This window comes from Salvelinus sp. IW2-2015, linkage group LG4q.1:29, assembly GCF_002910315.2.
Source record: "Salvelinus sp. IW2-2015 linkage group LG4q.1:29, ASM291031v2, whole genome shotgun sequence".
NCBI classification, from domain to species: domain Eukaryota; kingdom Metazoa; phylum Chordata; class Actinopteri; order Salmoniformes; family Salmonidae; genus Salvelinus; species Salvelinus sp. IW2-2015.
In genome coordinates, this window is record NC_036842.1 from 90,391,724 (window position 1) to 90,404,606 (window position 12,883).

Genomic DNA, 12,883 nt, shown 5'->3' on the forward strand with positions numbered 1-12,883 from the left:
AAGGTCCGGCAAGAACCACGCAGACATGGCTGTCCAGTATCCAACGAGGTGTATTACCTCTTTGCCGTCACCACCCACACACACACACCACACACACACACACACACACACAACCACACACACACACACACACACACACACACACACACACACACACACACACACACACATCATAGAAGTAAAACACACTGATAACTTGGTCGCAAGCCAAACTTGCTTCTTCATCTGTCAACAACTATAACCACTCTAACCTGGAGTGGGAGGGGCCATAGTCAAAATGTCCATTTAAACCTGATGATTGGCTGAAAGGAAGGGACTGTTTTTTTTACATGCTCTAGTCTAACCCACTGAACAATGGGAAACAAAGTCATAGTGCATGGATGGATAAATGGGTTGTTTTACCCTGATGCCTGTGTTGGTAGCGTCTCTCACAGCCTCCAGTAATCTGTCGTACTTTGGGTTAAAGGTCACGGTAAAGGCACAGTCAATGATTCGACCTGAAACACAGACAAACATGAATATCAGCCAAGTACAACGTACAAGTTTCATCTCACCTTCCTGTTTCAGGTGGTATTTACAAAAGTATGGGTAAGAAGTGTGATTACAATGTACCAGATCATTACAGCTCTATTTTAATATGTAATATCTAAATAAAGTCTCACAAGATAAAGGAAGACTTTTAAATTGTGATCCTTGTAGAACTGCACCACTGCCAGGGTTTTGTCCCAGTTCAGCAGTTAAACACCTGATTCAGCTCATCAAGGGGTTAAAGGTCAGTTAATTAGTTGAGTCAGGTGTAATAGCATTAAAATGCTGGATCAAAAACCTTCAGTATTGCGGATTGACTATTACTGCTGTAAAATGCAAGTGCCATCAGATACAGACATTAGCCCGGGTAACTGTAAAGCACTTTGTGACAACCCTGCTGAATATATTTGATTGATTGACAGAACTCAGTGCCAGTGTTGACCATTGATGTGCCTGCCAGTCTATTTATAGAAATACATGTGATTTGATTGATTGATTGATTGATTGAACACAAAACAAAACTACAGACTGAACTGAAACTCAGTGTGTGCTCACTGACCGTTGATGTGCGTGCCGAAGTCTATCTTGCAGACGTCGTTGTACTGCAGGACTGTGGGGTCACCAGCATTAGGGGTGTAGTGGGCAGCAACATGGTTGATAGAGCAGCCAGTGGGGAATGCCAGGCCAGCCTTCAGACCATTCTCTTTGATCAGCCTCCTACTGCAGTCCTCCAGTCGTTCACTGACAGACAGCGACAGACCAGGCAGACAGGTACAGGGACAGGGACAGGTGTCACATTCAGGACATGACCACTTCAGCAACACAGGATAACCATGTAGGTTAATGCAGACTCACTCGATGATCCTCGATACTGAGGAGTACCCTGTACCCTCCTCCTACTGAGGAGGGTACAGCACCAGCTCATCAGTGAAACACCTGATTCAGCTAATGAAGGAGTAGATCAGTTGATGAACCGAATCAGGTGTTTTACTGCTGAGCTGGAACAAAAACCTGCAGTACTGCTACTCTACAAGAGCAGAATTGAGAATCGCTCAAATTGCTCAACTACAACAATACACAATTTTTGACTAAAGTGAACATCAACACAGTACACTACTGTCAGGCCAGTTCGTACCAAGGGGCCTGTATGATATAGTAAACCAAATGACCCTCACCAGATGTTGATCATGGTCATCCCAGGTTTGATCCAGGTGTTGATGTAGTTTCGGACCTGTCTGTGGGCCTCGGCAGCCTGACGGAAGTCACTCCACATCTCCTCGTTGGCCTTGTCAAGGACCCTCTTCTCCTCATGGGTGGTCCGCCACGCTGCACTGCGCCTGGGACACACACATATACACACGCACACGCACAGACATACGCACAGGCGCACACACACACACACACACGCACACACGCGCACACACACGCACATGCAGGCACACATGCAGACACACACACCCAGGCATGTACATACAAATATGCACGCACACAACACATACAGGCAAGCAAGCATGCACACACACACACCACACACACACACATACCACACCACACACACACATCCACACCACAGACAGCACATTCTTTATCTTCTAATGGGATTGGGATGTCAAACAACACCTTCAGGAAAGGATGCAGCAAACACTGCAGTTTATAATGCAGGTATAGATTAACATTGTGTGTGTGTGTGTGTGTGTGTGTGTGTGTGTGTGTGTGTGTGTGTGTGTGTGTGTGTGTGTGTGTGTGTGTGTGTGTGTGTGTGTGTGTAGTGTGTGTGTGTGTGTGTGTGTGTGTGTGTGTGTGTGTGTGTGTAAATGTGTATATGTGTGTGTGTGTGTGTTGTATAAGTGTATAAGTGTATATGTGCGTGCGTGCGTTGCGTGCGTGCGTGTGTGTGTGTGTGTGTGTGTGTGTGTGTGTGTGTGTGTGTGTGTGTGTGTGTGTGTGTGTGTGTGTGTAAATTGTGTGGTGTATGTATAAGTGTATATGTGTGCGTATGTGTGCCTATGTGTGTGTGTGTGTGCGTACGTGTGCGCGTGTGTAAATGTGTGTGTGTGTATGTATGTGTTGTGTGTGTGTGTGTGTTGTGTGTGTGTTGTGTGTGTGTGTGTGTGTGTGTGTTGTGTGTGTGTGTGTGTGTGTGTGTGTGAATGTGTGCGTGTGTGTATGTATGTGTATGTGTTATGTGTGTGTACATGTGTGTACATGTGTGTGTATGTGTGTGTGTGTGGTGTGTGTCTTATTGTAAATCTTTTCATTTAACCTTGATTTAACCTGGTGTCATTGCGATTAAATCTCTTTGGCAAGAGAGACCTGGTATTGTGAACAAGAAGGAGCCTTGTTGTGAATAACATGTTATTGTGTTATCTTGGGTGACTGAGGCACATACAATATTTGTATTATGTTTTAGAGTATGAAGTATGATGAACTGTAAACCACAGTGACGTGACCCAATAAGATCTATGGCCCACACTGCATTAGATCTATGGCCACACACTGACATTAGATCTATGGACACGACACTGCAATTAGATCTATGGACACCACACTGCATTAGATCTATGGACACACACTGCATTAGATCTATGGACACACACACTGCATTAAGATCTATGGCCACCACACTGCATTAGATCTATGGACACCACACTGCATTAGATATATGGCCCCCACACTGCATTAGATCTATGGACACACACTGCATTAGATCTATGGACACCACACTGCATTAGATCTATGGACACCACACTGCATTAGATCTATGGACACCACACTGCAATTAGATCTATGGCCACCACACTGCATTAGATCTATGGCCACCACACTGCATTAGATATATGGCCACCACACTGCATTAGATCTATGGCCCCACACTGCATTAGATCTATGGACACACCAACACTGCATTAGATCTATGGACACCACACTGCATTAGATATATGGCCACCACACTGCATTAGATCTATGGCCACCACACTGCATTAGATATATATGGCCACCACACTGCATTAGATCTATGGCCACCACACTGCATTAGATCTATGGACACCACACTGCATTAGATCTATGGCCCCCACACTGCCATTAGATCTAAGGACACCCACTGCATTAGATCTATGGACACCACACTGCATTAGATATACTGGCCACCACACTGCATTAAGATCTATGGACACCACACTGCATTAGATCTATGGCCAACACATGCATTAGCATCTATGGACCCACACTGCATTAGATCTATGGACACCACACTGCATTAGATCTATGGCCACCACCTGCATTAGAATCTATGGCCACCACACTGCATTAGATCTATGGACACCACACTTGCATAAAAATGTATGGCCACCACACTGCATTAGATCTATGGCCAACCACACTGCATTAGATCTATGGCCACCACACTGCATAGGATCTATGGCCACCACACTGCATTAGATCTATGGCCACCAACACTGCATAAGGATCTATGGCCACACACTGCATAGATCTATGGCCACCAACTGCATTAGATCTATGCCACCACACTGCATAAAAGGATCTATGGCCACCACACTGCATTAGATCTATGGCCACCACACTGCATTAGATCTATGGCCCCCACACTGCATTAGATCTATGGCCACCACACTGCATTAGAAATCTATGGCCACCACACCTGCATTAGATCTATGGCCACCAACTGCATAGGATCTATGGACACCAACCTACATAAGATATATGGACACCACATAACAGAATTATATGGCCACCACACTGTACAAGATCTATGGCCACCAACACTAACATAAAGATCTATGGCCATCACACCTACATATAGATCTATGGCCACCACACTACATAAGATCTATGGCCACCACACTGCATAAGATCTATGGCCACCAACCTACATAAGATATATGGACACCACACTACATAAGATCTATGGCCCATCACACTGCATAAGATCTATGGCCACCACACTACATAAGATCTATGGCCACCCCACTACATAAGATCTATGGCCACACACTACATAAGATCTATGGCCACCACACTACATAAGATCTATGGCCACCACACTAAATAAGATCTATGGCCTCCACACTACATAAGATCTATGGCCATCACACTACATAAGATCTATATCATCACACTACATAAGATTTATGGCCCCACACTACATAAGATCTATATCCATCACACTACATAAATCTATATCCATCCACTACATAAGATCTATGGCTCCCACACTACATAAGATCTATATCCATCAACTACTAAGATCTATATCCATCACACTACATAAGGCCAATGGACTTGGTAGAGGTGACATACCCGTCTTTAGATGGAGGATATTCACATTCCTCTCCCTTTGGGTAGACAGCACTGGGATACAGCTCACAAATGGGACAGTGGGAGGGTCGTCTGTCCCTTCACTGTTCCCCAATAGAGAAGGTGAGGAGGAGAGGAGAAAGGGGAGGATGAAGAGAGAGGAGCAAGGGGATAAGGCAAGGGGGTAGATAGAGAGGGAGATGGAGGAGGGGAGAGAGGGAGATAGAAACAAGAGTAGGGAGGCAAAGAGGGTCCAGATAGAGAGAGGGGGGGAGAGAGGGGGAGGAGAGAAAGAGGTGAGGGGGAAGAGGGAGAATCGAGGGTCGATAGAAGAGAGGAGGGAGAGAGAAGGGGGAAGGAGAGAAGGAGAGGAGGACAAGGGGAAGAGGGCAAAGAGGGGTCAGATAGAGAGAGGAGATGGAGGGAGGGAGAGAGAGAGAGGGGAGGATGAGAAGACAGGAGGACACAGGGGAAGAGGGCAAAAGAGGGGTCAAGATAGAAGAGAGGGAGATGGAGGGAGAGAGAGAGAGAGGGGAGGATGGAAGAGAGGAGGACAAGGGGAAGAGGGCAAAGAGGGGTCAGATAGGGAGAGAGAGGGGAGGATGAGAAGAGAGGAGGACAAGGGGAAGAGGGCAAAGAGGGGTCAGATAGAGAGAGGGAGAGAGAGAGAGGGGAGGATGAGAAGAGAGGAGGACAAGGGGAGAGGGCAAAGAGGGTCAGATAGAGAGAGGGAGAGAGAGAGAGGGAGGATGAGAAGAGAGGAGGACAGGGGAAGAGGGCAAAGAGGGGTCAGATAGAGAGAGGGAGAGAGAGAGAGGGGAGGATGAGAAGAGAGGAGACAAGGGGAAGAGGGCAAAGAGGGGTCAGATAGAGAGAGAGGGAGGAGAGAGAGGGGAGGATGAGAAGAGAGGAGGACAAGGGGAAGAGGGCAAAGAGGGGTCAGATAGAGAGAGGGAGAGAGAGAGAGAGGGGAGGATGAGAAGAGAGGAGGACAAGGGGAAGAGGGCAAAGAGGGGTCAGATAGAGGAGAGGGAGGAGAGGGGAGGATGAGAAGAGAGGAGGACAAGGGAAGAGGGCAAGAGGGGTCAAGAGAGAGAGGGAGGGAGAGAGAGAGAGGGGAGGATGAGAAGAGAGGAGGCAGGGGAAGAGGGCAAAGAGGGGTCAGAATAGAGAGAGAGGGAGGGAGAGAGAGGGGAGGATGAGAAGAGAGAGAGGACAAGGGGAAGAGGGCAAAGAGGGGTCAGATAGAGAGAGGGAGGGAGAGAGAGGGGGAGATGAGAAGAGAGGAGGAGACAGGAGGGAAGAGGGCAAAGAGGGGTCAGATGAGAGAGGAGGGAGAGGAGAGAGGGAGGAGAGAGAGAGAGGAAGAGAGGGAGAAGGGAGAGGGAAGGGTAGGCAAGGGAGAGTGAGGATGAGAGAGAGGAAGAGAGAGGTTAGCGTCTGAGATGTGCAACACATTGTTGCTATTAGCAACACATGGTCCCATATGGTCGCAACACATGGTACAGGGTGTATGGGAGAGAGTTAGCGTCTGCAGATGTGCAACACATTGTTGCTATTAGCAAACATGGTACATGGTGTATGGGAGAGAGGTTAGCGTCTGCAGATGTGCAACACATTGTTGCTATTAGCAACACATGGTACATGGTGTATGGCAATAAAAGCTTAGACACCTGCTACACCTGCATAACACCATGTATATAACTATCCCTAACCCTGATATTTAACACGGGTCTAAATACTTACGTAAATGTGATATTTCAGTTTTATATTTTGAATACATTTGCTACATTTTATAAAACCCTGTTTTTGCTTTGTCATTATGGGGTATTGTGTGCAGATTGATGAGAGGGGTTTAAAAAATCTATTTCATCCATTTCAGAATAAGGCTGTAACGTAACAAAATGTGGAAAAAGTTCACAGGTCTGAATACTTCCCGAATGCACTCTTATCACTAATACAGGTGCAGTGACAGTCTAGTAGGGGAAACCTCTTCTCAAGCAAAATAACTAATCAAGTCGAGACATATAAACACGGCTTCATCTGTAAAACCACTGAAGGTTCTGAAGCGGAAGGAAGTCAAACCATGCAGAGGGAGAAACCATCCAAGTACGACAACGACAACAAACTCACCTCCCTTCTTCTTCTTCCTCTTCTTCTTCTTCTTCCCTGCTGAGTTTTCACCCTCTTCTCCATCTGTCAAAACATACACTTTTTAGATTCTCTTAACCGAACGCGACATAACTCGTGGTCAGTCCAAATTACGTACGCTTGTAATTAACTGTTCGCACTTAAGAAGTTACTGTAATGGGCAGCAGCAGCAGACGCCAACTCACGTCACAGGTCAAATTATACATTTGTTTAGGTTTATTAAGGGCCAAATCGGGACTTCAAGATCTGTACGAGAACGATAAGGATGATAAAGTGAAAGAGGAACTGAGAAGTGGTTCAGTCAGTCACGTTGGCCACTAGAATGCTAGCAGGTGATGTAGCTAGTTGGTGAACGCACAACACTAAATGACACCAACTCATGTCGCAGGTCACATGTTGAGTTTGAGTATGAGAAGGACAATGGTGAATGAGGATGATAATGATGAAGTCATAGACTCATACCCTCCTCTCCATCATCCTCCTTATCTATGTCCTCGGGCAGGGCTTGCTGCTCCAACTGTTCCGTCACATCACCACACCTCCTCCCGTATCTCCATCCCCCTCAGACTCATTTGTCCCTGCTGCAAAGTCATACACGCACACAATCAAACCACACACACACACACACACACAACCCACACACCACACACGTGCAACACACACAACACGTGCAACACACAACACACACATGCAACACACACACACACACACCAACACACACACACAACACACACACACACACATGCAACAACACACACATACCCAAATGCACGTGTGTGCGCAACACACACACACACACACTTAAAGTGGGTAAATTGATACATTTTGAGAAAGTGGCATCTACTGTGAACAGAACTTGGCAGGAGCAATGCATAATTTGTATCATACCTGGAATCAATATCCCAAGGGCATATGTAGGTACGGCTCTGCAGCATTATGCCATGCCATCTATAGCCCTTCAGAAACAGGACTATATAGATACATAGTTTAACACACACCAGAAAATAATACCATGCCCACATGTGTTTTTACAAGATAATGTATAGCCTATGCTTGTCACATAGTTTTGTCAGCAAATTCATTTAGTGCTAAACGCATGTTTTTTTCTTCTCCCTAGTGGAGACTCTTTTAACAGGCACGAAGACAAGTGCTGAAAAGTCCTTTAATATGACTGGTCATGTCATCGCTGCAACATTCTTCAATTTTCGAATTTGACAGCATTCCATTAAACCAATAGAAGAAGCGATTTCACAGCCTCGAGAGAGGCATTGTCCCGTTTCCTCCAGATGTGCATCTCCCTTTTAGCCCTCATAACGGCACCGGTACCGTTCACTTCCAGGTGCGGGGACAGCCGTGACAGCTGGCGGCAGAACATTAGCACTTTCTGACAGGTAGTAGAGTCCCATGTTTCCATTTTTACTGGTCTTTTTACGTGTGGCACAACAGGGGACCCCTCAATAATGCGCTATGTCCAAAACGGGAATTTTATCCTCTACTATCATGCATTCTTTCTTACCTGGGACAGCGGTCTTATTCTTTTTCTTTTTTTTCTCTTTTCTTCCCTGTTTCCGAGGGCTCCGCGTCCTCTTTCGCTTGTTTTCCGTCGGCGTCCCCATTGAGAACTTCGGGCCTCCGGTTCAGGCTGCACTATCTCGAGCTCCGCCATCATCGGCGTTCGGAATGAAGTGAGCATAAACTGCTGGGAGCCTCCAGTGGCCACATTCTGAAAACTGTGCTCGAGGCAGACAGGCAGCTGAGCCAATAATGAGCTATTAGGCACTTTGTGCAGCTGCTTGACCTCAATAGAGAAAACTAAGCCCGTCCTATCTTCATTTCTCAAGTGACAAGATAGGAGTGTAGTGCTTAAACTCTGGAGAGTATATGCTACTAACTTTTATTGAGGCTGTTCGTCTTTCATCATATATAGGCTATTCAAGGTTATGTAGGAGAGGAACTATTATGTATAATCTAAGTCAAATAAGATGATCATGTTGTCATTTACAAATCGACACAAATCGACACAGTTACACTAGTTGCTCAATATAATATAATTAGCATGTATAAACAATAAGAAAGCAGCCATTTAAGAAGCTACATAAAATATATCATGAGCCAATAGCCTGGCATGGGGACACTACTGATCTCCTCACTCAGTGAATGGTCCATAACGGAAGCAGGCCAGAATCGAATAACCACTTTCTCTGTAAACAATCTCATCCAATTATGTCCCCAAGCCTTTCTCTCAAGTTACTGCGCTCGCTCTGCGCACTGGGTGACCGCGACCACCTTGTGCCGCATTACTCGTTTTGCAAAAATATCAAGCGATCAAGCCGCAATCTATTTTTAGAAAGCCGAACGAGCGGTGGTTTGTATTGTCGGTGTTATTTGCTTTCAGATTGTGCCATGAGTCGATCATTTATGGTGCGTAAACTCATTTGGAGACGGGCCGGGCGCAGTGTGTGTATCCAGCAACAACTTCAGCAAACTCAAAGGATAAAGGTTTACATTTACAGTAGATGAACGGGAGGTGGATTGTCGAACATTGATTCAGGCACCCAGTGCAAGCTTAGAGATTCTGCTGGGATTCATATTTTTGTCTTTAACACCAGATGTAGATCATGTGGGGAGTTAATCAACACTTTTATGGAATGTATAACTGAGTGGAATTATTTACAAATGATGATGACAGATTTTAGACCCGGACCTCTCTATTTCTTTTGATCAGGTAACCAATAAATATACTATTTATTATTAACTATAGTCATGCAACAGAGGAAACTGGGATAATGGATATAATTTTCACAACTTCTTTCAGCCAACAGGACGGGGACGTAAGAAGCGCCGCGAATGCCCTTGGAGCATTGCTTTGATCTAGCAATGGGGGCGTGCGCCTTGCAACAATCAGAAGGTAGGCCAAACTCATATAGACTTTATGACATGTTAGACCGTGCTGGACTGGCAATTCCAGTCACTCGGCGGCCCTTGATTGGTGTACCACCTTTCTTCTCCTATCCCTAGCAAACACAGCTGATTTAACTACTTGCATTTTTAACCCGAATATCATGATTGTTGATTATTAAATTCTGGTGTGGGGCTGGGACAAAACTGTGACATCAAATCAGGCCCCGGAGGACTGGAGTTTGCCGCGGCCAGAATTATATGTCTGTTTTGTGTGTGCTTGACTTATGATTTATAAGTTAACAAACCTTAATTTCAATATTTTCTATTCTATTTATACTCTATGCGCTCACAGTGAGTGTGTTAACGATGACAAATATGAAGCAAAGAATGAAGACAATGCACACAAAGTGCAAAATAATCCCTCTACCACCTGGTAAACAGATTACCTGGCCCTCATATCGCAACGAGCGTTGGCGACATGGTGGTGATGAGAGGAATCCAGAGGCCGGCGGCGGTGCCAGCAGACTGGTTGGATGACATGGACCGCATGGATGCATACAGCATATGGCCCTCAGTTGTTGAGCGAGTTGGGGAGTGTCTTTTGCAGTATGAAGGGAGTGAGGAGGATTATTCCACACGGCTCGTGAACGTTCTTGATTACTCATGGAGGATTTGACCGCAGGGGCAGTTTATGTCAAACATCTTGGAGTTGGGTGTCGGCAGCGGAGTGGTGATGGCGGGAAACTCGCAAGTCGAAGGGCTCCATGAATTTCGATGAGACTCTTCGGCAGATGGGCGGGAAAGAGAAGGACAAAACAGAAACAGTCCAAGATGGAAAATGGGTCTGAGAGACAGCCTCAAGACTCCAATTTGCGCAAAAGATCCTCAGTTTCCCATGCACAAAAAGGTGAACCCTCAACATGAACTCGTCATCACTCACCCACTGCATTAGTTGACATCTTTTTCTAATAGGAAGTCAAATTATGACTTTGAAAAAAGTCTCACATTTACACAGTACAATTCCACAGGCCATCTACTTTAATTAACCACACTCTCCCATGGCCACTTTAGACCTGGGATAGTAATGAAAATGGTCATAAAACATATAAACCAACTATATTAAGTCATTGCTGTCAAACTTTTAAGACATCCTGCTCGTGGGAGAGGCTATGGTGTGGTTCTACAGGAGAGATTGTTGGGTCTACAGGCCACAGGTGTTTATAAAAGGCCTTAGTCAGTTAATCAGTTAAAACCAGTTCCTGCTTTTGACTTTCCGTGCTTAATAATTCACTTCACACTCATCTGGGGTATTATGGGTGTTACTGAGACATGGGTGGATGATTCTCTTGATTGCCTCCTTAGTTCTATAAGTGATCCTCTAACCAATACACAAAGTCTATGTGTTCAGGAAATACATGTAGACTAGTGTCAGGAAGCTACATGAAGTCTAGTGTTCAGGAAATACATGAAGTTCTAGTGTTCAGGAAAATACATGTAGGCTAGTGTTCAAGGAAATACATGTAGGCTAGTGTTCAGGAAATACATGTAGCCTAGTGTTCAGGAAATACATGTAGGACTACAGTGTTCCAGGAACATACATGTAGGCTAGTGTTCAGGAATACATGTAGCCTGAGTGTTCAGGAAAAAATGAAGTCTAGTGTTCAGGAAATAATGTAGGCTAGTGTTCAGGAAATACATGTAGCCTAGTGTTCAGGAAATACATGAAGTCTAGTGTTCAGGAAATACATGTAGTCTAGTGTTCAGGAAATACATGGTAGTCTAGTGTTCAGGAAATACATGTAGCCTGGTGTTCAGGAAATACATGAAGTTCTAGTGTTCAGGAAATACAATGAAAGTCTAGTGTTTCAGGAATGACATGTAGGCTAGTGTTCGGAAATACATGTAGCCTATGTTCAGGAAATACATGTAGCTAGTTTCAGGAATACAGTTGCTAGTGTTCAGGAAATACATGTAAAGTAGTGTCTTTTGTACCAAGTTGACATACCCATCAAGCTGTTTTTTCAACAATTCCTTCAGCTCATGTGCCACAACTATAAGGTTTCTCATCTTTCAAAAACCTATGAAGAAAGGATTGGACATTACCACACCACACTATGGTTATTCAGACATTTCTATGCAGACACATATATCCTGATAGCTAGGGGCTCCCAAGTGACGAAGGGGAGTCTAGAGAGCTTCTGCATTCTCCAGTCGCTAGAGCATCAGCTACTCAGACACCCTGGCTTTGAATCTGGTATTGTGATTGGGTGTCCCATAGGGGCGGCTCCAAACACGATTGGCCAGCGTCGTCCAGGTTTGGCGGTGTAGACCGTCATTGTAAATAAGAATTATTGATCTTAAAACTGACTGCCCTAGTTTAAAAATAATTTAAATGTTAAAAAAGTCTGTACGGTACAGAGCAGTAGAGTGCTGCCATCAGCTTTATCAGCTCTAGCAACCTGAGCCACCAGCTGGAAACCCAAAGCCAATGGTGTGGGTTCAATTCCCGCGAGTGGAGAAACGAGCACACTCATCAAAAATAAGTGTACTGCGCTCGACTGTTACTGCAAGTAACTTTTGGATGAAAAGCAATTTGCTAGTGGCCACGTGTTAACTTATCATTTGACTTAGTGTGTGGTTAGATGGACATTTAGTGTACCCACGATTCGTGCCCCTTACCAATGCAACTTAACCTCACAAACATGCTCTCCATCTCGCGGGCCGCTGACTACACTACGCTTGACAGTGTTGCTTTATTTACTGTGTGTGTGTGTGATGTGCGCTATATCAGCAGAGGGGGGGGGGGGGTCTAAGCCAGTGGAGAGACAAATAATACCATTTATTCCGCTGTAGCCTATGACAATAAAGTTGATGTGGATGGTAACACTGCAGCGGTGGTGGATCGTCCAGCCTAAGGAGCCAATCCATGAGGAACCTCAGTGGATAGCCAGTGTGTCTTCGTTGGGTGGTAGATGAGGGTCGTCAC

The 12,883-nt window shown here is 45.2% G+C and overlaps 1 protein-coding gene and 1 long non-coding RNA gene across 2 annotated transcripts in view; both read right to left on the reverse strand.

The window, feature by feature from the left end:
* Positions 1-6,950, reverse strand: part of LOC111961061 (methionine aminopeptidase 2-like) — a 27,226-nt gene extending 20,276 nt beyond the window's left edge. The window contains exons 1-5 of the mRNA XM_070439924.1: positions 6,931-6,950; positions 4,849-4,944; positions 1,704-1,865; positions 1,088-1,269; positions 403-497 (exon numbers count right to left, since the gene is read on the reverse strand). Of these exons, the coding sequence (XP_070296025.1) occupies positions 403-497; positions 1,088-1,269; positions 1,704-1,865; positions 4,849-4,944; positions 6,931-6,950 (555 nt within the window). The remainder of the gene's footprint in view (positions 1-402; positions 498-1,087; positions 1,270-1,703; positions 1,866-4,848; positions 4,945-6,930) is intronic.
* A 28-nt stretch (positions 6,951-6,978) lies between these two features.
* LOC111962798 (uncharacterized) lies at positions 6,979-8,664 on the reverse strand. Its single transcript, XR_002877135.2, has 3 exons — positions 8,513-8,664; positions 7,459-7,577; positions 6,979-7,041 (listed from the first exon to the last, which is right to left on the reverse strand). It is a non-coding gene; the product is annotated as an uncharacterized lncRNA (long non-coding RNA).
* Positions 8,665-12,883: the final 4,219 nt, after the last annotated feature.